A 26,136-nucleotide genomic window follows, 5' to 3' on the forward strand; every position below is an offset into this window, starting at 1 on the left:
AAACACTTTCCTTCTAAGCAGAGCCACACCCTGGTAGTTACGGAGGCCGCGGGGGACGGTGTCACCACTGGCGACGGCTGCTGCCAGCCAACCTGACCCGCAGGATGGAGGGGCGATGGCGGATGGGGGCGGGGCCCGGGTCCAGCGAACGTGCTTGGGACACAGCGTGGTGAGTGGGAAACAGGGGTCCTGCTGGGGCCGACGCCCCTCCCCACCCGGCGGCCCCCAGCCCGGCACCGGTCCTTGCCCCCGCGCCCCACCCGCCAGGCCTCCACTCCGCCCCCAGCCCCGCCCCTAGTCCCGGCCCGGCGTCCGTGCGGGCCGCCCCAAGCGCGCGGGGCGGGGCGGACGCGGAGCGCTTGCGTATGGTGCCGGAGGCGCATGCGCGCGGCAGGCGGGGGCGCGCGTGCGCACTGGCGGCGTGGCGGCATTGATGCTAGGCGGGCCGGCGCCGCGGGCCGGGTGGCCGTGGGGCAGGGGGCGGCCATGGGGCAGGGGGCGGCCGCGGCGCCGGGGACCGGCTAGCGACGGCGAGCGGCGGCGGGGCGGCGGGACCCGCGGGCTCAGCCCGGCGAGCGAACGGTGAGTGCGCGGCCCCTCGGCCCGGCCCGCCGCCCGCGGTCGTGGGGTCGTGGGGGCGGGGCTGGGGTCGCGGGGACGGGGGCTGCCCTGCCTACCGCGGGGTGTGGAGGGGGGAGGCACCGGCCGGCCGCCCCCTGCCCCGGGCGCCCGCGCAGGTGTCCGGGCGGCCGGACCTCGCCCCCCGCGTCCGCGCTGTGGGGCGGCTTGGCTGGTCCGGCCCTCACGCGGAGCGGTCAGTTAGGGGTCCGCGTCGCGTTATTTATCCTCGGAAGGCGCGTTTGCGCTCCGAGCCCAGCGCCCACCCGACGACCCCGGAACCCCTGGTCACTGCCTCCCCGTCTGGCGCGCTCTGGTCCTCGTGGGGGCCGCCTCGCCGCCGGGTGCGGGGCCTGAGCCGGGTGGTCCTCACTTCCTGCTGGACGGCGCGCTCGGCTCCGGCCGTGACCTTTGCTCCACCGCGGGGACCCGCGGACCCGGACAGGCAGGTGCGGTAGCGCGGACGCCGGCCCCGGGCCTGCCGTGCAGGTGGGCGTGGGGTGGGCTCGGCGGCGGCGCCCCGGGCGATCGCTGGGCGCTGGAGAGGAGGCCCCGGTAACCCGCAGGACGAAGGGGCGGGCGGTTCTTTACCGGGGGTGCTGCCCTTGTTACCGAACCCAGGTCAGGCTGCTTGCCGCTCGAAAGCCAATTCTCGAGAGACAGATGTTGGTAGGTAAGGAAAGTTTGCTTTATTTCGGAGGCCAGCAAAGTGGGGGGGCCGGGGAGGGCGGATGCCTGTCCAAGGGCCCTCCTCCCCCCCCCAAAAAAGGGGGCAAGAGCTTTTATAGACAGAGGGAGGGGGCTACATGCAGAAACAATGCAGTCAGCTCTGACGGTCATCTTGAAGCTGGTCATCGGTGGCCTGACCAGCGTCATCTCGATTGTTTTAGGTAGAGTTACTCTTCAGTTCTAGGGTCGGTTTGTTTCCATTTCCTTGAGGCCAGTGCCTGGTCCTCATATAGTTCACTTCTTCCACCTGGTGGGGTTTCAGTGTCTACAAGACGGCTCCCAGGGGAGGGCTCCGAATATTACCTATGGCCCTTAAGGGGGAACAGAGGTCCTTGACTTTGCTTAATGACTGCCCTATTATTTGGTCTCCTTTGACTGTTTTCCTCTGTTTCTGTATTTTCTCTCTTCTCTGATTAAGCCTATTCTTTGGCTCAAGGTTTTCCGCAGACAAAAGGCAGGCTGAGGACACGGAGGGGCGGGGCGGGGCAGGGGGTTGGGAAAGGACCATAGCATCCTGCTCCGTTTCAATCCCCCTTTCCTTTGGTACTCCTCAGTCTTGGGGAGGGACGGGTACGGAACAGGAAGGGGAATAAGGTTTGGGGTAGAGAGGTTAGTCATCAACTTGGCAGGGGAGCTCGGGTTTAGTTCCGTTTCTGTTTCAGTTTTCCCCAAGTGTTTGAGGGAATGGGGCGATGACCCCTCTTGGCTACTTCTTGCTGAAGTGGGGCATAGTCCTGCCTAATTTGGGGAATGGACACAGAATTGGAAATAACTTCAAGCTCTGTGCTTAGCATCAGTATTTTGTATTATGAGAACATTACCTCTCTCCTTGATGATTTTGTCATAGTACCTGGACAAGCATTTGAAAATTGGTAGACATTTTACAATGAAGATAATAATCAAAATGCGTCTTCGTATTATTCTCTGAATGTATTGTTTCTTAATGGTTAAAGCAGATGTACAGTGTATGTTTAATAGGCCATAAACAGGCTGTTTTGGTTAGCCTAAAGTTCAAATGAAATCCTGTGTAAGCCAGAATGACTTCCCCATACCTCAGTATGTGAAAATTTCCTCCATCATTTTCCCCTTTTAATTGTAACTCTTTCCATAGAAAGCACTGATAGTCAATATATTTTTCCAACGTAGCCAGAGTGGATCAGTTGCCTGCTCTGGGTCCATTCATGTCCCTCGGTGCTAGGCCTCTTTTTGTTTATATATTTGCCTAGTTGTCCACAGTGGGGGAAAACGAATCAGATATCATGAACAGGCTCAGAAGTACGTTAATCGGGAAACGCTTTATAGGCCATACATCTTATCATTTATACCCAGTTCTCACACAAACATTGTACATGTGCTTTAAGCAGTAAACTTAGAGCCAGCATACACATCATGAGTAGTTATACTCTGTGACAACTTCACTGGACAATTTTTACCATCCTGAACATCGGGGTCAAAAGTATGGTTAGAAACAAAACATAGCTTTCCATCAGAATTTTTAAATTTTTTACTCAGTTCAACAGTAAGGTCTGAAAGTTATCAAATGTTTTCCATATAATTTAACATACCAAATAATCCTAATTAGTTTAGAAAAAATATTTTTCTCTTAACAGAGAGAGAAAACAAAATTTAGTCTTGTATCAGTTTACTGTTAATAACAAAATTCATTTACTTAATTAAATTTAGTCTAATCTTAATCCTAACAACATACAAAATTCTTTTCTCAAAGTTACTTTCTCACAAACATTTTATCACTTTTTGGATCCATACAAATTTGTCCTTTTTTTCCCATCCAACCAACTGTAAGACAAAATTATTGTCGTCATTTTTCCTCAACGAAAATATCTCCGTTCTTTATACTTTTCTTCTCCGACAACACATATCCTACTTGCTTTACACACTGAAATGCTTCCCTTATCATTTTTACACATTACAGTTTTTAACCCTTGAAAACCTTAACAAAACCAAGAAACAGGTAATTGAGCTGTTTGTTATATCAGTATTTTCTGATGGGCAAACTTAAGAACATATTCCATAACCTCTAAAAACATACACTTTTTCATAGCACAGTTTCTCTTTAATGTGGTACAAGATGTGTGTTTAAGAAACCCAGACACCTTTAGTTTTCCTCTTAGTCTTGGCAAGAAGTCAGGAAGTAGGTAAATTGAGATTTGTTTGATTTGTAAGTGCTTACTTTTTCTTTTTAAGCCAATTAAATAGAGCTCTTTGCAAATTAACCAAAGACAAAGACACATATTGAGACATACATACATACATCCAGACAGAGATCTCATTGTTTCATCTTTTTACATTTCATGAATTAGGCATTGCAATTAAACTTATCAGTTTATGAATAACAGTCCTAATAGTCAAATTTACACGCTCAATTTTAAAAGGCTTTTTTTTCCCCCTCCTTTTTTTTGTCTTGAAGTTTTACTAATTAACCCAAGGCTGAAGTCTCTGGCAAAGTGGGCTGTGTTTGTATTTCAAGGACACAAAAGAGTTAACTTCAAGTTTTTTCCTAGGCATATTTTTGGTCTCTCAGGGTCAGAATTCTGAAAACAGTATTTTATCAAGCTAGCTTTCTCTAACTGCGTATGCAAACGAATCAGTTTGGGAATTTCAAAAGAGTTTCATCTTAACCAGTTTTCTTTGGAGTCTAAAGAATACTGTTGCCATACGTTGGTTAGAAAAAATCATCTTTCTTTTTCTTTGTCATAATTTCGTAGATAAAAAATTGTTTTTAATGAATTGAGCCTGAATTTCCCATTTGACATAAGACATCAAAGATACCAATCACATAGATGGGATACATGCTCACACACCAAAAGACAGATCTGTCGCAAATCCTCTTCAAAGGATGACCAGTATGGAATCCCAAACAAACACTTCCCCAACACAAACGGTCCTCCCTCAATGGTAGACAGACATCAGAACCAATTGGCAAAAATGCCCAAATAGCACTTAGCGCCCACAAATGGGAAGGTTGCCCGGGTGCACACCGGTGGACTTACCCGGCCTTGGAGCTGGTGAGCTCGTCCCAAACTCACGTTTCATTTCCACCAACCAAAAGCGAAAGTTGGCAGCCAGTGCTGAGCATGGGAGAAACAGGGAGGATTCCCGAAACAAATGGTTTCGGCAGCTGCTGGGAACGTCCCCTAAAATCCCCCTCGGGGCTGGCTAGCCACAAGCAGCTGGCTCGTCGCGGCTTATCCCGGCGTGTTTGCCGTAGCCCGTGGCTCTACTCAGGGAGGCCCAGGAAAGGCAGACGCTGCGAGAGCACAGCCCCACCATCGGGCGCCAAAATCTCTTACCGAATCCAGGTCTGGCTGCTCGCCGCTGGAAAGCCAGTTTTCGAGAGACAGGTGTTGGTAGAAAAGGAAAGGTTGCCTGTCCAAAGGCCGACCCCCCCCCCCCCCACCGCACAGCCGGCAAGAGCTTTTATAGACAGAGGGAGGGGGCTTCATGCAGAAACAATGCAGTCAGCTCTGACGGTCGTCTTGAAGCTGGTCATCGGTGGCCTGAGCAGCGTCATCTCGATGTTTTAGGTAGAGTTACTCTTCAGTGCCAGGGTCGGTTTGTTGCCATTTCCTTGAGGCCAGTTCTCTGTGGCAGCTTATGTCTTGGCTACAGCCTGGTCCTCATATAGTTCACTTCTTCCACCTGGTGGGGTTTCAGTGTCTACAAGACGGCTCCCAGGGGAGGGCTCCGAATATTACCTATGGCCCTTAAGGGGGAACAGAGGTCCTTGACTTTGCCTAATGACTGCCCTATTATTATTTGGTCTCCTTTGACTGTTTTCCTCTGTTCTGTATTTTCTCTCTTCTCTGATTAAACCTATTCTTTGGCTCAAGGTTTTCCACAGACAGAAGGCGGGCTGAGGACACGGTGGGGGGAGGACCATAGGGCCCTGCTCCGCTTCGCCCTCGGGTCGGGCTTCTCTGCGGGCCTGGCCCCGGCACGGGGCGGTCTGGGGTTGGTGCTGCCGGCTCGCCTCCTGACCCGTGACGGCACAGCTCCGAGTTCGTTGCGTGGGAACGGGCAGATGCGTGTGCAGACAGTTGGTGAAGAGGTGCCCGGGGGGCTGTGTGCGGCAGAGCCAGGAGCCCAGAGCGCACAGGCCTGTGTTCCTCGTCGGCCCCGCCACCCTGGGGCCCCCTCGGGTCCCTGATTCTCCTCCTCGCGCGGCCGGGCTCTGCCGGTGTGTGCGCCCAGTTCTGTCATGTCCTTGCCGGCACGGACATCACTTACTGGCGGGAGGAGGGCAGTGTAATAGGTGCCTCTCCGTGTTGATGAGTGGTAAGCTTTGCTTTGTCCTTACTTCAACAGGCGCGTGTCGAGGCTTGCAGCGGACATCACGTTATTGTGTTTATATTCGTATGCGCGACTTCTACTGGCTGGCGTCCCCACCTCTTTGGGAACTACTTTATGTCTGCATACTTTGTTATTATGCTCCAACACGTTTTTCCTATTAAAACTTCCCAATGCAGAAGTTTTTTAAAAATTAGATTTGTGCTGTCAGGAACTTCAGTGAGCTTGGATGGAGTTAAAATTTCATCCTTTTAAAATGTTAAAATAGCAAATAAACTTGGATTAAATGTGAGTCATGATTCGCCATTGTCACAAAATACACTGTGGATATAAATTTTAAAAGCTGGTTTTCATATTTAATATGATTACTTTATTATTTTTTTTAATTTATTTTATTTTATTTATTTTTGGCCGCGTTGGGTCTTTGTTGCTGCACGTGGGCTTTCTCTAGTTGCGGCGAGCGGGGGCTACTCTTCGTTGCGGTGCGCGGGCTTCTCATTGCGGTGGCTTCTCTTGTTGTGGAGCACGGGCTTCAGTAGTTGTGACTCGTAGGCTCTAGAGCGCAGGCTCAGTAGTTGTGGCGTAAGGGCTTAGTTGCTCCGCGGCATGTGGGATCTTCCCAGACCAGGGCTCGAACCCGTGTCCCCTGCACTGGCAGGTGGATTCTTAACCACTGCGCCACCAGGGAAGTCCCAATATGATTATAAGTTAGTTTATTACTTAGTCATCAAACTACTCTTTGTAAGTAAATATTAACAGCTCCTAGATAATTTGTAATAGTTTTTGAATACATTTGCCTTTTGTGGTTTTGATTGGTTTATCCCTTTTTATTAACTGTTTGCTCTGAAATAACTATAGACTCACAGAAAGTTGTAAAAAATAGTACAGAGAAACTTCTGCACCCTTCCCCCTGCTTCCCAGTGTTATCCCCTCATCAACAGCACAATAACGTAAACACTGTTACCTGCATTACACCCCTTACTCAGCTTTCACCAGTTTTCCCCTGTGTGTACGTTTGCATAACCACCACCGCCAGTGCAGACTCAGAGCTGACCGTCATGCCAGGGGGCCCCACCAGGCCTCCTTGCACTCCCTGGCAACCAGTGATCTGTTCACGGTGCCATCATTTTGTCACTTCAAGAAAGTTGTGGAAGGGACTTCCCTGGCAGTCCAGTGGTTAGGACTCCGCACTTCCACTGCAGGGGGACTAAGATCCCGGTCTGGGAACTAAGACCCTGCATGCTGCGTGATGTGGCCAAAAACAAAAAAAAGAAAGTTGTGTAAATAGGAACGTTTATCATGTGGCCATATGAGATTGTCCTTCTTCGCCCCACAGAGGGCCCTGGGGTCACCCAGCCTGTTGCAGTGTCAGTGTCAGTGTCTGCTCCCTCTGATTGCTGGGTCTGCTCACCAGCTGGGGGACACTTGGGCTGTCTGCAGTGTTTGGCTGTCTCAGAAAAAGCTGCTGTGAACGTTCATGTGCAGGTTGTATGTGAACATCAGGTATTTCTCTGGGATAAATGCCCAGGTGCAGTTGCTGGGCTGCATATTTAGTTTTTATAAGAAAGTGTCAGACTTTTCCAGAGTATCTGAACCTTTCGTGTTCCCACAGCGACGTGTGAGTGGGCGTCTCTCTGCAACCTCTCCGGCTTTGAGTTATTTAGCCTTTCTGATTGGTGTGCAGTGACGTCTCATTGTGGTTTTGATTTAATTCCTAAGTGCTCATGATGTGGAGCGTCTTTTCACGTGCTTATTTACCCCGGGCGCTTCCCCTGTGGTCCGTTCCTCTCTTTTGCCCATTTTTTAATCGGATTATCTGGTTTTTTACCAGACATTTTGAGATTTCTTTATATTTTATAGATACGAATCCTCTGTTGGATATCTAGTTTGAAAATATTTTCTCCCCATCTGTAGCTTGTTTGTTTTTTATACCCTCTTAACAGGGCCTTCCACAGAGCAAGTTTCTAATTTTAATAAAGCCCAGTTTATCAGGTTTTTTTATTTTTTATGAACTGTGCTTTTTATATCATGTACAAAAAAAATTCTCTTTCGCCCTAGGCCCCCAAGACTTTCTCCTGTGTTTTACTTATTTATTTATTTTTGGCCATGCCGCACAGCTTGCGGGACCTTAGTTCCCCAACCAGGGAGCGAACCGCTGCCTTTGGCAGTGAAAGTGCGGACTCCTAACCACTGGACCACCAGGGAATTCCCTCTCCTGTGTTTTATTATAAAAGTTCTATAGTTTATGTTTTATATTTAACGTAATCCATTTTGATCCATTTTGAGTTAATTTTTGTTTCAGGTGTGAAGGTTAGGCTGAGGTTTACTTTCTTGTCTGTGGATGTAGAATGGCTCCAGCACCATCTGCTGAAAAGATTCTCTTTCCTTCATTGAATTGCTTGTGTGCGCTTGTCAGAAATCAGTTGAGTGTCCTTGTTCTGTTGGCCTGTGTCTGCCTGCGCCAGCGACACAGTCTTTTGATTGGCATAGCTGTAGAGTCTTAAATCAGAGAGCGACTCATCTTCCTTTACGCTTCTTTTTACTTTTTTATTTTATTAGTTTTGGCTGTGTTGGGTCTTCGTTTCTGTGCGAGGGCTTTCTCCAGTTGCGGCAAGCGGGGGCCACTCTTCATCGCGGTGCGCGGGCCTCTCACTATCGCGGCCTCTCTTGTTGCGGAGCACAGGCCCCAGACGCGCAGGCTCAGTAATTGTGGCTCACGGGCCCAGTTGCTCCGCGGCATGTGGGATCTTCCCAGACCAGGGCTCGAACCCGTGTCCCCTGCATTGGCAGGCGGATTCTCAACCACTGCGCCACCAGGGAAGCGCCTCTTAGGCTTGTTTTATTCCTTTTTTAGCTTCATTGACTTAGGCCTTAGCTCATGACTCCTAATTCTCAAGGATTTCAGCACAGCTCAACGGGGGGCATGGACTTTGGGTTCATGCTTACCTTTTCGATGCACCGTCACGGTGGTTTTGATACCTGTTTTGAGCCCTCAGTTGGTTAGGAGAAAATTCAAACATTCCCCAGTGGTTGGAGGACTGTTGTTTTGTTTCTGCTTCCATCTTTTCCTGTTTTACTGTGTTGTGGTTAGAAGATGAGAGTGTCTATCTTTACTAGTATTTAGAAGTTGAACTTTTCTTTGAGGACCAAGTACATCGGTTTTGGCCAGTGTTTCATTGGCACTGGATTAAAGCGCAGGCTGTTTGCAGGACATGGAGTTCAGTGTGTGCCTGATGGTGGTCTTATCAAGTATATGTATCCAGATTTTCTGGGCCGAGAGGCATTTAAGACTGCATGATGGTGATTGCTCTCTCATGAAAGTGTGCACCCCCTGGCACATGGCCACACCCCAGCTTGGTAGACCCCTAGCTCTTCTGGATTCACTAAAAACCACAGGTAGATTCCCGAGTTCTTAAATATCTTTGGGGTGGAAATAGACTATTTGCCAAGTCCTTTGGTAAGTTGGACATCAGTCATTTTTCCCCTGATAGGGCAGGTGTAGGTGTGTGTATACGTTGTTTTGTACACAGATATTTACTGTATTTTATTAAATCAAGGCATCTGGGGTTTTCGGGCCGAAGTCCTCCTCGTCCATCAACTACAGAAATGGAACAAGAAAAAGTCCACGGGAGTGAGGAGCTGCGTGCAGAGGCGGCCTCCTACCGCTGCTCCGCGTGCCACGGGGACGAGGACTGGGGCATGGGCCACCCCATCCGGGGCCGCGCCAAGTCCCGCAGCCTGTCGGCCGCACCCGCCGTGGCCAGCACCCGCGAGTTCAGGTACCAGGCTTCCTCTGGGCCTGCGTGGGCGCTCAGACACGTGAGGGGTGGGCGCGCTCGCTGCCACAGCTCCCAGAGGGGCCCCCCCCGTGCCCACACACTGCGCAAGGTGGAGGCGTGTGGGTGGGGCCCATGTGCCATCAGCGTCACCGGGGCCGCCCGCTGCAGCACCAGCTCTGGCACAGGCGTCGGGGTGCCGGGAGGGCTGCGGCAGTGCCGGCCTTAGCCATGAACGCCACCCGGGGTTTTGGGAGGAGCTGCCCGAGCCGGCACTGCCGCAGATGCAGGGGGCCCAGTGGGCAGTGGGCAGCCAGCTCCCAGCAGAAGCTTCCGTGCAGAGTCGTGTTGTCCTCCCGTGTTGGTGTCCCTGGCACTGCAGGGGGTGCGTCTCCGGGCGGGCGGCCTTGGCTGCTGGCTCTGTGGGGTGTTGCGCCCGAAAGGGCGTTGAACCTGGTGTGGGGGTAGCAGGTCAAAGGTGGCCTCTGCATGTGGGTGTCTCCAGGAGGGGGGTTGGGGACGTGCAGCCACAGCCGCTGTCAAGGTTGAGTGGAACACTGACTTAGAAAAGCCTGGTCTAAACTGCATTTCCCAAAATCTTTTAGTCCCCAGAGGCCCCAGCCGTGGCTCGCAGCCGTTCCCTGCACGTTCTCAAGAGCCAGGGAGGGAGCCCTTGACCAGACTCGGGCTCTCCTGGGCTAGGCTGCCCTTCAGGACACAGTAGAAAATCTGTTTTGTCTGCATTGGGATTTGGAGAGTTCTTTGAACCATGAGATGGGCAGTCAGAGACAAAAGCAAGTTTGCCATCTGTGTTTGGCTATCTTTGTGCCAGTAGTTTTGGTGCAGAAAGGGACCATGAGGGGACTTCCCTGGTGGTCCAGTGCTTAAGACTCCGCACTTGCACTGCAGGGGGTGCGGGTTCAATCCCTGGTCGGGGAACTAAGATCCTGCAAGCCACGTGGTGCGGCCAGAAAAGAACAAAAAAGAAAGGGACCGTGATGCCACTGGAGCTGGCACTCTGCGTGACGGTGGACACATCCGCATGTCACCGTGGGGCGTCCACGTGGCTCCCAAGGGCTGGCGCTGGACCCTGAGGAGAGGACAGGGAGGGCCACCTGGTGGTGTTGTCCCCAGGACGTGTGCTGGCCACACTGCCCTGTGAGTCACCTTTCAGTTACTGGAAATGTTGGGTCACTCAAGTGCTATCAGTTTTTATTGACAGCACAACTCAGAATGAGTATTTTTGTTAGAATCTTAATCTGGATGACTTGGGGATAGTTGCTGAAGTCTTGATTCCCAAGCATAGACCCAAAAGCTTGTCTTCAAATAGACTTACCCAGACAAGAATTCAGATTCCCAGGCCCTTCCCCTGGGTTGAATCCCCTTGTTCTGGGGTGGGGCCTGGGCACCTGCACTGGTTTGGGGTCCTTGTTCTAAGGAGTATTTCTAAGTGTGCCCCCTCTAACGACTGCACGGACAGCGTGTAGTCCTCCAGCCAGAGCTCTGGGGATCAGGGCAGGGTCTTCCAGGACTGTCACATGGGTGCTGGGCAGATGACGGAGTTTACGTCATTTGGATTAAAAATATTTTGGAGAGTCTAACACATTCTGTGCCTTGTCTACACGTGTGTGTCTTTCAGCCGACTGACGGCCCCTGCCCTGTGCCTCTCCCCACAGGAGGACCCGCTCGCTACACGGGCCATGCCCAGTGACCACTTTTGGACCAAAGGCCTGCGTGCTGCAGAACCCCCAGACCATCATGTGAGTCTTCTGGGCTGCTCCACTGGGCTGTTGTCCAGGGGCCACTGGACTGTGGGAGGTTCTGGCTCGAGGGGCAGTGAGTGAGTCGGGCGGCTTCTGAGGCCCCAGGAGGCCACGCGGCGCCGTCTCCAACTCGCTCGGGGCGAGAGAGTGGGTGCGGCCTGCTCCTTGGGCGCGGTGGGTCAGAGGGGCCTCGACTCATATTTAGAGTTAATTTGTTTTTTACAGGAAAAACTCTAGGAGAGAAAAATAATGTATTTCATGCTAATGCATTTGTTGTGTCAAATATGTTTCTCTTAATTATTATTGAAATGCAGAGATGTCAGTTGGCATTTTTGAGAAGCCGAGTTTACTTGTTTGAGAGATAACCTGCCTTGCGGGCACAATTTTTTTTTTTTTTTTTCCTTTTCTTTTCTCTGCGTAAGCTCTGTATTTTAGCGACAGCCTGAGGGCAGTGCAGCTTGGGGGCCCCTGGCCGTGCGGTGCTGGCTGAGAAACCGTTTAGAAGTGAAGCAGTTCGGGTTATTTCACTGGACACTTGAACCCAGCTCCCTTCTCTACCCGTCCAGCACCTCCTCCAGGTGCTGGAGGGTTCCAAAGAGGGGAAAGCTTTGCTCCTTTGCCCTGTGTCGTGTGTGTCTCAGGGGAGAAAACACTCAAATGGCTTCGTGGCCACGAGAGCTTTGTGTTGAAACAGCAGAATTCCAGGCCGGCGCTGCCGTTGTTCCCGGCGGTGGGCTCACGCCGAGGGGGCCGTCTGTGCCCCTCCTTCTGGGGAGCCGCGGAGGGTTCACCTTCTGCGGGGCTCAGACCAAGGGCCCAGGTGGGCTTCTGCGACTCACCGTCTGGGGGGCCTTGCTGCCTGCAGCCGTCTGCCCGTTCTCAGCGCTGGCCCAGTGGGCGGACGGTGCCGGGCCCCCGGGAGCTGCTGTGCTGTGTGGACCCTGGTGACCCAAGGGCGGCCTGGGCACAGGGGTAACTGGTGTCAGTGCCTCTACCGTCCAGGTGCTGCCCTGGCTCTCTAGTCGCTGCTGCGGGACGCGGACGGGTGCCCCACGTTTGCACTCCGCTCAGCATCCACACTGGTAACCAGCCCCCCCGGGTGCCCCACGCCCTGCTGCGTGCACTGCCCCAGACTGCCCTGCCTTGACCTTTCACCGCTGCCCGGGGGCCCCTCCCTGCCCTCCCTGGTCTTGGCAGTGCCGCTCCCTCCTCGTCACTCACAGCTCAGCATAAGCGCCGCCCTGGGTGGCCTCTGGCCATTCAGCCTTGATTGGCTGTCACCTGCTCCCAGCCCAGCCCATGTCACAGGTGTGTGTGTGTTTTGGCCTCGTGAACCTCGGGTGGGGTCTCGGGATGGCATCTGAGCTGCTCCCCGAGGTCAGGTGGGATCGTGGGGAGGGGTGCTCCGAGCAGAGCGGCAGGTGCTCCAGAAGCGTCTCCGAGGCCCTGCGCCCGGCACAGTCCTGTGGGCTGCCTGCCCTGGGAGGACAGGACTCCACTTCCCCATCTTGTCCCTGGCCTTCCCAACACCGTGGCTGGTGGGGCAGGGATTGTGTGCTAACCTGACTTTCCCCTGATGCTGAAAAGGAACATACTGTAGAGGAGTTGACTGCAAGAGATTTACTTCCTACTTTATTCTCTCAGACCTCACCATGAATGTGTGTTTTCTATTATGTTGAAACATGTGGAATTGCCAACATCTGACGCCTTTGGCTTTTGAGACAGGGCTCAGCTGGGTCCCCCGCCGAGCCGTCAGGCATCCCTGCCTCCCGTCCAGCCCCCAGAGCCTCTGTGCCAGGGAGGGGCCGCCACTGCTCTGTGCAGTGATCCAACAGGAAGTGACCAGTTGGTACCCGAGACGAGCCGGTGGCGCTGCGGTGGCTCTGGCTGGGCGCGGCTGAGTCTCGGGTCTTGAAGGGCTGTGCGTCCGGCCCACCTGGTCAGTGGCGGGGGGGCTTCGTCATCCACCTCGGCGGCCAGGCGGACTCCCGCCGACCCACCTGCCCTCCCTCCAGGCCCGGGGCCAGGTGGAGTGACGAGAGGCCCCGCGAGTGCCCGCCCCTCCGCCTGCGGGCCCCTCCCACGGGCCAAGCCGGTTCCGCAGCCCAGCGCTGGTGTCTGCGGCTGGACGGGGCTGAGCGGGGCTGAGCGGGGCCCATCCTGACCGCCCAGGACGGCAGAGCTTGCCGGCCAGCCTGTGAAGAGCCGGCGTCTGAGGTCTGGTCTCTCTGCTGTTAAAGGCGACTAGACGAGGATGGTGTGAACAGTCGAGAAGAGCAAGTACAGTTTGTTGGGTTTGATTTTTCATTGTAGGAAGTTCTCTTGACTTGCTGTTTTGTACAGCCTTTAACAAGTTACAGTGTGTTTTGCTTTCAGTTTTGAGGGCACAGCAAGCAGGGTTCTGGTGCAGTTGCACATTTGGGGAGTCTGGTGGGGTGCTGGTTTGCGTGGCACTCCTGCTGTTAGTCAAGCGTGACTGAGATGCTGGGCGCCGAGCACTGCCCTCCGCTGAGCCGCGTGTGTGACCCGGGCTGGTGGAGACTCTGGCAGAGGAGGTCATGAGTGACCCCTGCCCTCGCAGAAACGCCTGGAAAGGGTGAGTGATGGTCAGGCAGTCACAGCCTGGGGCCAGGGACCCACTGCTCTTTTAATGGTTCACGTCATGGTTTGGAGAGTTGCTGGTGGAGTCGTCAGGTTTTCAGGGAGGCCGCGGCCACAAGGCGTGACCTGGAGCAGGTGTCTTGACCGGGGAACTTGCATCAGAAGGGAAGTCGTTGCCTGCAGCCTTCAGGACTGTTTCCCAACAGGCGGAGGGGTGTGCTGCCAGGCCGGGCGGGTGCCGACCGGGCGCCCACAGCGGTCGGAGTCCTGGCGGGGCTCAGCCTCGGGACCCCCGCCCCTCCGGGAGGACCTGCTGCCCGCGGACCGTGCCAGCCCTCCAGCGCTAGGGGCCAAGGCCGAGTGCCACAGGACTTGCAGGGCTGTCGTTGGCAGGCAGGCCCAGCTGACTTTTTTTGGTTTTTGCTTTTATTATTTGAGCAGGTTTAGGTTTCCAGCAGTGAGGAGAAGGTACAGAGATTTCTCATGCCCCCCCCCCGCCCCCCCAGCCAGCCCCTCATCGACATCCTCGCAGAGGGTGCGTTTGTTACACATGATGAACCTGTACTGACACATCGTGTCACCCACAGTCCCTAGTTGACACCAGGGTCCCTCCGTGCGGTGCGTCCTGTGCTTTGGACAGACGCGCGACGACACGTGCCCACCGTTGAAATCTCCAGAGCAGTCTCACTGCCCCAAATCCTGCCATTGACTTTAAAACCGGGTGGCTTTGAACTGTGAAAGTTAACGGTCACCTGAGTTGCTCACACAGTGGTGTGGACGTGGGGCTGTGCCCCCCTTACGAGCCAGCAGGAGGCCCGGGTCCCCCGGGACAGAGTCCCCATCGGCGGGCCCGGGTGCGCGTGGGGTTTCCTCTGCGGCAGGTCCCCGAGTGAGCCTTGTTCCAAAGGAGCCGCGGGCAGGGGTGCAGTCGGGCAGCCAGAGGGAGGACACTGCTCTGAGAGCGCCAAGCCCCCGCCCCAGCTCGGACCGGCCGCGCTGGTGCAGGAGACACACCCCGGGGACGGGCCAGGGCCAGTGCGAACGTGCGTCTCCCCTCAAAGGCACATCCAGGACCCTGCCAGCCAGCGGCTGACATGGAGCAAGTCCCCAAAGAGCGTCCTGGTCATCAAGAAGATCCGGGACGCCAGCCTGCTCCAGCCCTTCAAGGAGCTCTGCGTGTACCTGATGGAGGTGAGCAGGGGCGACCGCGGGGTTGGGGTCAGAGCCGGCTCCCGCCCGGGGTTCCAGGGCTCTGATCCTGGGGCTGCTCAAGTCAGGAGGCTCTGTAACCCAGCGTCACCGAGCCTCCAGCAGCTCAGCAGCGTGTGGAGTGAAAAAACGGTTGCACTTTGCCCACGAGACAGAGCTGCCGCCGCCCACCCCCCACCCAGCATCGTACAGGGCCCAGCAAGGCAGGAAGGAGGCTTCGTGAAGACCGGCCCGCCCTGACCTGGCTCTTACCGGCAGGGCTGACTCACCCATGTGTCCCTTCTAGGAGAACAACATGATCGTGTACGTGGAGAAGAAGGTTCTGGAGGACCCCGCCATCGTGAGCGACGACCGCTTCGGGCCAGTGAAGAGGAAGTTCTGCACCTTCAGAGAAGGCGAGTTGTCCCGTGGGGCCTCGCGCAGGCGGCCGTGCCCGGCAGCCTCGGGGGTGCTTGACGGCTCCTCTGTGCCCGCCGCGTGTTCTAGATTACGATGACATCTCCAACCAGATTGATCTCATCGTTTGCCTGGGAGGAGACGGGACCCTGCTCTACGCCTCGTCGCTCTTCCAGGTGAGGCCCCCGCGTGCCGCCTGGGGGCGGCGAGGGGAGGCGCGACAGAGCAAGTTTGCAAACGATACCAAATGCTGCATCTGCCGTCCGGTGCTAGACACTGCGACAGGCCAGGCGTTTCCACGCACCTCGAGGCGCTGGTGCAGACGGTGCACCGGAGAGGGGGGCCTGAGGGCGGGGCTGGCACGCGGGGCTGGGGCGGGGCATCCCCCGGAGGAGCCGGCATATGGGGCCGAGTTGGTGGACGAACGTCCGGGGCCGGTGAGAGCAGTGGCTGCAGGCCGAGTGTCCGGGGGTCGGGGGAGCACCGTGGAGGCTCCAGACCACCAGGGTCTGCCCGGGAGCCCACCCTCACGCTCCTCAAGGCAGGGCCCCTGGAGGGACCCGGCCGAGGTGTGTTAGAAGGTCAGGTGTGGCCTCCAGAGCGCCGCCTGGAAGTGGGCAGGGCAGCCAGCAGGGAAGGAGGGGAGGGCCCAGTGGGGCTGGAAGGCCGCAGCGTTCGCGGCCGGCAGAGGATGAGGGCGAGGGTCCTGGGGCCGTTCCGCCTCCGCAGAGCTGCCGCTTCTTCCTCGCCTCCCACTGTGGGAGCCCCTCCTCAGCCGCCCGCTCCTCCCTCCTCAGCGGAAGCGGTGCTCGGGGCCTGCAGTGCAGCCTGTTAGGGTCCCCGAGGCCCATCCTAGGCCCTCTGCCCCTGGCTGCCCCGACTCCTCTCCAGCGGGTCTGTCGCGGTCTCCCCGCCCTCCCGCCTGCTGGGCGTGGTCTCCGTGTGACCGGGCCCCGCGTCCTGCCCCCAGCGCTCCTTCCTGCCTCCCGTGGCCGGTGGGCTGGTCTGTCCCGCCGCCTCCGTTACTCATCAGCTGCCCACACCGCTCTTCCCCTGGCCTGCCTGACTCCTGGCGGGCCGTGAGCGGTCACCCCGAGTAGCCCTGCCCCACTGCAGCACGGCAGCCCCGCCGAGCACACCAGGCACCGACCCTGCACTCCCGTGCCCGCCCCTCCCGGGGGTGGTTGGGGTGCGGTTCCTCCGGGCTGGGGATGGCTCGGGTGGCTTTCGAGTGGGCTGGCCAGCTGAGTGACCTGCCTCGTTGGCTCACAGGGCAGCGTGCCTCCGGTCATGGCGTTCCACCTGGGCTCCCTGGGCTTCCTGACCCCCTTCAACTTCGAGAACTTTCAGTCCCAAGTTACACAGGTGATACAGGGTGAGTCAGAATGTTCCAGAACCCACAAGCAGTTCTGCACGTGGGATCGTCTTATGTGATTTGGGGGCTTCTTTAACAAGGTAAAGAGCACCACTTGAGTGTTTCGGGATTCAGAGAATTCTAAATTTTGAACGAGTCAGACATTTTTTCTTAACAGTGAGAAGTTTGAGCTGATCACGGGTTTAGGCTACCATACGTGTCGAGTTGCAGTGAATTGATTTTCACAGAAGCACAGGGTGTTGCCCTCCATTTGGGAGAAGAAAGGGGGGGTCCCTGGTCGATGGGAGGGTCTCTTTTCCTGCAGTACCACTACCCCCATCCCTGCTGACCTCCCTGGGTGTGACCCCTGCTGGCCCCCAGGGAACGCAGCTGTTGTTCTCCGGAGCCGGCTGAAGGTCAGGGTCGTGAAGGAGCTCCGAGGGAAGAAGGTGGCCGTCCCCAACGGAATCAGCGAGAACGGGGTGCTGGCCGCGGCCCTGGACGCAGAGGTTGGGAAGCAGGTCATGCAGTACCAGGTCTGTGGGCCTGTCCCCCACAGGGCTCAGGGCCTCGCCCTCGGGCAGGGGGTACAGGGTGGCGGCTTTGGGCTGGACAACCCCCAGCCCTGTCCTCGGGACCTTCCAGGGAGCCCAGGAGCAGCTCGGTGCTGCCCGGCCCCCTCAGCTTGCGGTGGCCTCACCCCCAGGTCTTAAACGAGGTGGTGATCGACAGAGGCCCATCCTCATACCTGTCCAACGTGGACGTCTACCTGGATGGGCACCTCATCACCACGGTGCAGGGCGACGGTAGGTGGGCGTCAGGCCTGCCTGGGGGCTGCACGCGGGGTGGGGGCGGGCGCTTGACCGTGACCCTCAGCCTGTCCCGCAGGCGTGATCGTCTCCACCCCGACGGGCAGCACGGCGTACGCAGCCGCCGCCGGGGCCTCCATGATCCACCCCAACGTGCCGGCCATCATGATCACGCCCATCTGCCCCCACTCGCTATCCTTCCGGCCCATCGTGGTTCCTGCGGGGGTCGAACTGAAGGTCGGAGCCCACCCCTTGCCCTTGTCGGTTGGAGCCAGTGCGGGGCCTGCGGTGCTGACCTCCCGCCTTGCTGGGTGCTGGAGGGGCTTTGTTCTTCCTGGTCTCCGTCGTGTGGCCTGCGCCCCCAGGGGTCCGGTTGGCGGGGGTGGTGCTGAGAGCCAGGCCAGCCCTTCAGGTGGGCCCTCAGCCTGAGTGGGTGGGGACAGTCCTTGCTGGAGGGGATGGGGGCCAGCAGGTGAGGAACGGCCGCTGCCCGGCGTGTCCCCCACGGCACGTCCTGGCGTCTGACTGGCCCTGCCGCCCTTCCACATCCACTCTTCTTTCCCTGCCCCTTGCCCCCCACTGCAGGCCACCCCCGGACCAGTGAGTCCCTGGTGTGAGCCCTGGTGGGTGGGGCTGCGTCTGCTAGACGCAGAGAGCTGTGGGGGGGCAGGTGCTAGAGCCAGGCCCCTGGGGCTGGGGTCAGCACAACGCAAGTTAATGTTTTCACAGCCTGGAACTGACCTTGGCACGTGGTGGGCATTGGGGGTGCCCGTGAGGTTCCTCCTGGCCAGTGCTGTCCCCCTGGGGTAGGGTCCACGGCGCTCAGCTGTGCTCAGGTAGCCCACACCTGTCCTGCTTGACCCGTCAGATCATGCTGTCGCCGGAAGCAAGGAACACTGTGTGGGTGTCCTTCGATGGACGAAAGAGACAGGAGGTCCGCCACGGAGACAGGTGTGTCGGCCACGGGGCTGCAGCGGGTGGGGCAGGTGGGCTGAGGGCCCGTCCCTGGTTCTCGAGAGATCGTGTCACGGATCTGTGCCTGGGGTGACGGCGCCCTGCCAGCCGTTCCCACCGCTTATCCTTCCGCCACCCTGCTCCTTGGGGTCCCTCTGTGGACCTGGGTGCGTCGAGGGGGTCCCTGGTTCTGTCCTGGGGGGCACAAGAGCACCACTGAGCCCCCAGTTCCTGGCTGTTCTCAGGACCAGACCGGAAAGCGACAAGGTGCCCAGGCCCCCAGGGCACTGTAGGACCTGGGGCCAGGCTTTGCAGCAGGTGGCGTGAGCAGAGCTGAGACGGTCCCCGGCTGGACCAGGGAGGGGTCTTGCTCTGGGGGGAGGGGTCTTGCTCTGGGGGGACGGGCCGGGTGCTCGGCGGCTCTAGGAGGGGCCACGTTGCATCTCTCCTGTTTCAGCATCAGCATCACTACCTCTCGCTACCCGCTCCCCTCCATCTGTGTCCGCGACCCTGTGAGCGACTGGTTTGAGAGCCTGGCACAGTGTCTGCACTGGAACGTGCGGAAGAAGCAAGCCCACTTCCCAGAGGACGAGGAGGACGCGGACGAGGAGGCTGGGGCGGGGCGGGCGGGGAGCTAGGCCTACGGTCCTGCCGTCTGCGCTCGGGACGGGCGGACCGGAACGCGCGCCGTGAGCGTCACGGGCCCAGCGCCAGTGGCAGGTGTCGCGCCACTTGTCTGGCCAGAGGAAGGGCCTGCAGTCTGCCTTTTGTCGACCAGATCAGCTGTTTTTAACGTTTTAAATCTGACTTTCCTGCATTTCTAAACAAGTGAGCAGACCGGGAGCCCTGAGGTCAGCCCAGGCGCACCCACCCTGCGTGTGGTCAGAGCCCGGCCCCAGGCAGGGACGGCCGAGCCTGGTGGGTTCCTTGTAATTCCTTGTCAGGAAACTTCCATAAATCAGTCTACTGAAATTCAGAGGGGATCAGAATGAATGGGTCTATCCTATGGTCTTGAAAATAAATGTCTCATAGCCAAAAATCTTCCTTCAGCTCCCACGACTTCCCCTGAAGCCACTTGGGGGGACGCTTCTGCTGAGAGCAGGTTGGCTGCCAGGACAGATGGGTCCCCAGGCCCCGGTCTCCTTCCCCGCTGCAGGGGGACCGGCACTGGCGGGGCAAGGGCTCAGACCGCACACATTCCTCGGGAAGCAGGGACGCACCTCCCCACCCTGGAAGGTGTTCTCGATCCTGTGTCTACTTTTTAGAGATTCTTTTAAACTTTCTGAAAGTGCTTACGTACAGATTTTGTTGTGTACACTTTGAGATTTTGGCGGGAAGGGAGTTTGTGCTGTGAAGTGGGACCATTCTGTGCAGCCCGCGTGACCATCCAGAGAGTTGGGCGACTCTTGCTCAGAGCGCCTGGCGTGCGGCGGGCTGGGAAGGTGTCGCTGCTGCTCTTGCTTCTCCCCGGGGGCCTGGCTTCGAGGGCACGCTCGTCGTTCCAGCCCCCGCGCCTCCATCGCCGGCTGCCTGGGGCTGGGCCCGCCTGGAGTCTGGTGGGAGCTGTGGCTCGCGGGGGGCGTGTGGCCCTGACCCCGCTTACTGTCGCCTAACGGGCTTCCTATTTTTGAGTAACTGATTTCTCTCTGAGTTGCATTTTCTCCTGTTAAATTGGCCAGAACAGAAGGGATGGGGGCCTGTCATTTCTTGGACTCCCTTCGGGAGGGACAGGGGCTGGGGGGCGCTGTACTTTGCCCGCTTGGAGGGTCACGGGCCGATGGAAAGGCATCCGGGGTCTCCAGGGCGGGCCCTGCGGCCTGAGCACCGTGGCCGCCATCCGTGTGTGTGTATCAAGTGCTGTCGCCCCACGTGCCCATCCGGGCAGCTCAGCCGGTGCTGGGCACGGAGGTCGGTTCCCACCCTCTGCCCGCGAGCTCGGGCACAGCGGGCGGCCCGCCCAGCCTCCCATGGGCTGAGGGGGTGACACTCCCAGCTTTAGGTCCAGAAGAGAGTGGCATTCAGAACGCAGGTTACTCGTTCAGACAACAGAGCCAGTGTAGACCAAGCCCTGAAGCGTGACAGGGAATGACCTAGGAAACTTTGGGTTTTTGAAGTCAATTCTTAATGTTTCATATTGTTAATATCTTGAAAATTTGTTAAATGTTGAAAGCCTTATTACTATTTTCAGATCCTTTCAATAAACAGGCTTGTTTAAAAAGTTGGGTCGAGTGACAACTTTATTTGGTTCTTTGTAACCAACACCAAGATGCTGAGGAGGGTAGACCGGGCTTGGGGAGTCCAGATGCGCTGAGCCTGCCTTTGGCACACCCGTGGGTAGGGGGTCGCGCTCCAGCAGCCCCCCCCCCCCAACCCTGGTCACGTCCTGTCCCGAGTGCTCTGGGGTCGGGCTTCGGAGTGGGTCCTGCAGAGGCCGGTGGGGCGCGTGGCCCGGCCTGGAGCTCCTGCCTCCCTCCTCCCCTGCCGCCCGCTCTGGCTCGGGGCCTCCCTCCCTCCCTCCCTCCCAGGCCTGGGCAGAGGTGGGGCCGGGCTCTGCCGGGAGCCAGAGCACGTGCCAGACACAGCCTTGTGGGCCGGAGCCTGGCAAGAGACGGGACGAGCGCCCCTGCGAGCACTGCTGCGAGGCCACCGCGGCGGACACGGTGGACGCCCCCCGGGCAGCGGAGCGGCCCCCGCCCTGCCCGTCGGGATCTAGGCGCACGTGTGGGCGCGGCCCCTTCCTGCCTGGGCGTCTTGGCGGCTGGGAGGCATCTGCTGTCCCTCCGCTGTGGGGCTGGGTGGGCAGCGTGTCTGCTGGGAGGTGGCTGCGGCCACGGTCAGTTGCCCGGGCGGCAGGGCAGGGCGGGGGCGCTGCTGGGGCCCGGGGCTCTCCGAACTCGAGGTGGCTGTGCACGGACCCCAAGCTAGGCCCTGTTGCTCCAGGAACAGAGCGTCTGTCTACTGAGGGCAGGGGTCAGCCCGGCCAGCTGGCGTCTCTGGGCCAGAGGGGCAGGCTCACCGTGGACAGAGACACTGCCCACAGGATCGCACTCCTTGGCAAAGGCTGTGGACCCCTGAACCTTGACCTTCTGGGCTTTGTGGAGCACACTGAAGGGGATGGGGAGCCCAGGTCCCAGAGGCCACAGGACAGGGGACCCAAGACGTCTCCTGACCTGGCCGGTGGGGCATTTCTGTGGGCTCCGGCCTGAGGTCCCTCGAAGCTTCTGGTCTTCAGGGCAGTGGCCTTGGAAACCTCTTCTGGCCTTTCCTGGCCTGTGTCTGAGCAGCGCCAGGGCCAGACCTCACCCAAGGCCTCAGCGCTGGGCGCCCACCCAGCTGGCCTCCCCTCTCTCTCGGGCCAGGCTCCGCGTCCAGCAGTTCCTGCCCCGTGGTGGCCGGGGCCTGTCCTGCCGAGGTTCCCACACCTGGGAGCCACTGGGTACCAGCACCTGGGAAGTCTGCCTGGGGGGCCAGCTGGGGGTGAGAGCAGGTGTGGAGATGGAGGCCGAGTGGCGGGGTGTGTGGAGGTCTGTTGGAGAAGCCCAGAGGACGGGGGGTGCGGCGGGGGGGGGGGACCGTGAACTCGAGTCACCACAGGGGGTGGGGTTGGCCACTGCACATTTCACCCCAGAAAGGTCCAGGCCAGAGCTTGGGCCACCTCAGAATCTGGAAATGCTGAGGAGTTGGTGGAAGAGGTGAGGTCAGTGTGGGCGAGGCCGAGGAGGGGGAGGAGCCCGCGGAGGACAGACGGGACGTGCTGGTCTGCGCCCCGCACCCTGCGGGGAGGGCCTCCTGCCCCCAGAAGCTCAGGACAGGCAGCCACGGGGACAGAGGCACGGCCTGACCTCAGCCGGCTTCCTGGGAGCTCGGTGAGGCCCGTGGGTGCCCTGGACTCTCCCAGACGCTGGCCTGAAGCAGCAAGGGGGCGGCTCCCCAGCCCTGTGGTTTTGCTTGCATGACCTTTGGCCCCAGCCCCAGGGGGAAGAGCCTTTAGGTGCCCTCCCTGCTTTGCCAGTGACCCCGGCCCGTGGAGTCCAGAGGCTGAGCCCCAAGGTTAGGCTGAAGTGGGGGTGGGAGGCAGGGGTCACGCCACAGGGTGTGTGGAGGGGTACCCAAAGGGCAGCCAGGGAGGGTGCACATCTCTGGTTTGGGGTCGGGTCTGTCTGGGCTCGGGCCCAGGTGTCGCGAACCTGAGCGACCTTGGCTGCAGACTCCCTGTTTCCCCATCTGCTGCTCAGTGGACAAGTCCCAGAGGCCTTAGCGGCTGCCGCTGCCCCACCCCGAGTAGGTCTCGCTGAGGGGCCTTCGGGCACAGCCCTCACACTGGATGGGGTTCTGGCCCCCCAGGGGCAGCCGGCTGAGGTGATGGCCAGGATGACAGGTGAGTAGACATCACCCACAGGACCAGGGGCAGCGTCCAGAAAGGCTGCTTGGCCATCCCAGGCTGTGGGCATCCCGGCTGGACCCAGAGCCTGGGAAGGACACTCAGGAAGGAACCAGAGGCCTTGACTCCACAGCCCAGTGACCTGGGGCTGGCCAGGGGCCCTGCCGGGCGGGCCAGGGCTGAGTTTGGAGGGGCCCGGCCCAGGCAGACCCCACCGGCCTCGCCTGCTGCCGAGGATCCCCTCCTCCGGGCACTGCGCCCTGGGTGGGTCTGAAGGCCACACGCTCGGGACCGTAATTACATCTGCGAAATCCCTTCCCAGTGCACCGAATAACGGGTTCCCCCCAACCCCGAGAAGCCTGGAGCAGACTCAGCTCCCGATGCCTTGGGTGCCCAGTGGCCCACGTGGGCTGCCGGCCTGAAGCCCCCGCCCCCGCTCCTGCCCTGGCAGCTCCAACGGCCCCCCCAGCGCTGACCACTCCACCCGCCTTTCTCCCAGAGCAAGCTAATTACGGGGGGCAAGCAAGGGCGCCCAAGAGCACCCCGAGGGGTGGTGAGGCCTAACGAATGGTGATTGTTTAAAAGAAAGAGAACCCCTGGGGCTTAACGTGGAGCCCTCGGAACGTGGGCTTGGAGGCACCCCCGGCCCAGCGAGGGGCTGCCGTCAGGAGGCCGGGCGCCCAGGAAGCAGCATCGTGCGGGTCAGTGCTTCCTGGCGACTTTGGCGGTGGGGCTGGAGGGACGAGCAGGGTGCCCCCACCTTTCCTCCCGGGACCCCGCTCTCTGGGCCTTGCGGGCTCCCAGGCCCAGGTCCACACCTCCTGCTGTCCTCACCGTCCCCTGGGAACTTGGGCTCCTCTGGGCCCGCAGGTCACCACCCCACCTGACTGCAGCCATCACGTCAGACCATGGCCCAGGTGCAGACTAAGCCTGTGAGAAGGGGGCTAGGGGCCGAGGGGCTGGACTGGGAGAGGCCGGCAGATGCCATAGGGAGAGGCAGGCTGGCCGGCGCGGGGCTCCTTCACGAGAGCCGCTTCCTAACAGATTTGTGTCTAATGTGCAAATCAGCAAAGAGGCTGAAATGGTCACATTTGAAGCTGACAAGGGTGTGAAGAATCCTGGCCGGTCTAAAGTCTTTCAACCCCAAATTCTGCTGCTTGGAATCCAGTCAAAGGAAGAAGTGGAAACTCCAGCAAATGCAAGTAACACCACTCAGACCCCTTCCCTGATACTGGAAGTCAGACACAGCCCAGCGGTGAAACGACTCGCTACCTGCAGCAGTGTCTCCTGCGGTGTTTAGAGAAGAATTATGTGAAAATTAACAAAGGGGAACCTCAACTAAAATGCAGTCGGGAGGCCAGAAGGGGAAGCTCTCAGGCAGGTGTCCCTGGGCCTCAACACAGATCCCAGCAGGCGGAGAGTCCCTTGCATCTGCGGCCAGAAGCAGATACTTCACTGCCACCAGCAGGAGGAAGGACGATGTCCCCCCGCCTGGCGGCCTCTCAGCCAATGAAAAGCCACCACATGCCTCCCAGTTCCTCCAGTAGACTGTTTATAACAACTTGCCCTTCTCCTCTGCTTCACCAGACTTGCTTGTGGTTCACCATAGCTGCCTGTCCTGAACTTCACTTCTTTGCTGCTGCCAAACCAACCCGTTTTGCTGGTAAAATAACTGGCTGTTTTATTGTTTTCGGTGAACAACTGTTAACAGGACAAAGAAAAAGGGGCAGGATACAAACTCTGGGAGTGTGACCATGGAGCAAAGGCTTCCTCGGGCAGTGGCTGGAGGCCTGGGTCAAACTGTCCTCCATGCTGGGGTGCCTGGTCCAGGAGGGGAAGGCGCCTAGGTTCCCCTGACATCATTTCAGAATTGTTAAAACGCACTGTCTCAGATAAAATGTAAGAAAGATTCTGCTATAAAAGTTTTTTTTTTAATTTATTTATTTTATGTATTTATTTTTGGCTGCATTGGGTCTTCGTTGCTGCGCGTGGGCTTTCTCTAGCTGCAGCGAGCGGGGGATACTCTTCATTGGGGTGCGCGGGCTTCTCATTGCAGTGGCTTCTCTTGTTGCGAAGCATGGGCTCTAGGCGCGCAAGCTTCAGTAGCTGTGGCTCGCGGGCTCTAGAGCGCAGGCTCAGTAGCTGTGGTGCACGGGCTTAGTTGCTCCGCGGCATGTGGGATCTTCCCGGACCAGGGTTTGAACCCATGTCCCCTGCATTGGAAGGTGGATTCTTAACCACTGTGCCATCAGGGAAGCCGTGCTATAAAGTTTTTGATACTTTTTATACATTTCGTTTTGAAATTACTTGACTACAAGTAACTCACTGATCACCACAAGTAACTCACTGCACTGCAGCTCGCGGCCCCAGCCCCGCCTGTGCGCGCCCAGGGGTGGGCAGACACCACTGTTAATTAACTGACTGACCCTCTGGCCAAGATCTAAAGGAAAAATGTTATTAATTTTAAAATAATGTGAAGAGGGACTTCCCTAGTGGTGCAGTGGTTAAGAATCCGCCTGCCAATGCAGGGGACGTGGGTTCGAGCCCTGGTCCGGGAAGATCCCACATGCCGCGGAGCAACTAAGCCCGTGCACCACAACTACTGAGCCTGCACTCTAGAGCCCGTGAGACACAACTGCTGAAGCCCACGCACAAGAGAAGCCACTGCAATGAGAAGCCCGCGCACCACAACGAAGAGTAGCCCCTGCTCGCCGCAACTAGAGAAAGCCTGCGTGCAGCAACGAAGACCCAACGCAGCCAAAAATTAAAAAAAATAATAATAATAAAAATAAAAAATAAAATTATTAAAATAATGTGAAGAAAAATATGTGAAAGTTTGACCAAAAAGTAGGCTTTAAGAGCCCATTAGCTGTACCCTTGCTCCTGAAAATATCACCTCACACCAGTTAGAATGGGCATCATCAGAAAATCTACAAACACCAAATGCTGGAGAGGGTGTGGAGAAAAGGGAATCCTCTTGCACTGTTGATGGGAATGTAAATTGATACAGCCACTATTGAGAACAGTATGGAGGTTCCTTAAAAAACTAAAAATAAAATTACCATATGACCCAGCAATCCCACTCCTGGGCATATACCTAGAGAAAACCATAATTCAAAAAGACACATGCACCCCAATGTTCATTGCAGCACTATTTACAATAGTCAGGTCATGGAAGCAACCTAAATGCCCATCGACAGACGAATGGATAAAGAAGATGTGGTACACATATACAATG

The 26,136-nt window shown here is 57.5% G+C and overlaps 1 protein-coding gene across 5 annotated transcripts; it reads left to right on the forward strand.

The window, feature by feature from the left end:
* The first annotated feature begins 420 nt into the window (after nucleotides 1-420).
* NADK (NAD kinase) lies at nucleotides 421-20,735 on the forward strand. 5 transcript variants are annotated; one of them, XM_082398013.1, is made up of 12 exons: nucleotides 421-582; nucleotides 9,213-9,434; nucleotides 11,108-11,191; nucleotides 14,857-14,986; nucleotides 15,291-15,399; nucleotides 15,491-15,576; nucleotides 16,673-16,775; nucleotides 17,136-17,263; nucleotides 17,461-17,560; nucleotides 17,631-17,800; nucleotides 18,432-18,514; nucleotides 18,975-20,735. In XM_082398013.1, the coding sequence occupies exons 1-12, from the start codon at nucleotides 434-436 to the stop codon at nucleotides 19,153-19,155; spliced, it is 1,545 nt and encodes a 514-aa protein (XP_082254139.1). In that variant the 5' UTR covers nucleotides 421-433; the 3' UTR covers nucleotides 19,156-20,735. The 5 variants fall into 5 exon arrangements, with proteins under 5 accessions (XP_082254139.1, XP_082254140.1, XP_082254137.1 ...); XM_082398014.1 differs by having other exon boundaries at nucleotides 422-582; nucleotides 17,643-17,800; XM_082398011.1 differs by having other exon boundaries at nucleotides 423-582; nucleotides 17,136-17,290.
* Nucleotides 20,736-26,136: the final 5,401 nt, after the last annotated feature.

Source organism: Balaenoptera borealis (genome assembly GCF_965194805.1).
Source record: "Balaenoptera borealis genome assembly, chromosome: 1".
In the NCBI taxonomy this organism is placed as follows: domain Eukaryota; kingdom Metazoa; phylum Chordata; class Mammalia; order Artiodactyla; family Balaenopteridae; genus Balaenoptera; species Balaenoptera borealis.

Bases quoted from the DNA above. Each gene is read 5' to 3' on its own strand.
- NADK (XM_082398011.1), top strand. From the start codon at position 434: ATGCTAGGCGGGCCGGCGCCGCGGGCCGGGTGGCCGTGGGGCAGGGGG. The intron at 11,192-14,856 runs GTGAGTCTTCTG...CTCCCCTCAAAG, and splicing joins CAGAACCCCCAGACCATCAT to GCACATCCAGGACCCTGCCA. The intron at 14,987-15,290 runs GTGAGCAGGGGC...TGTCCCTTCTAG, and splicing joins TCTGCGTGTACCTGATGGAG to GAGAACAACATGATCGTGTA.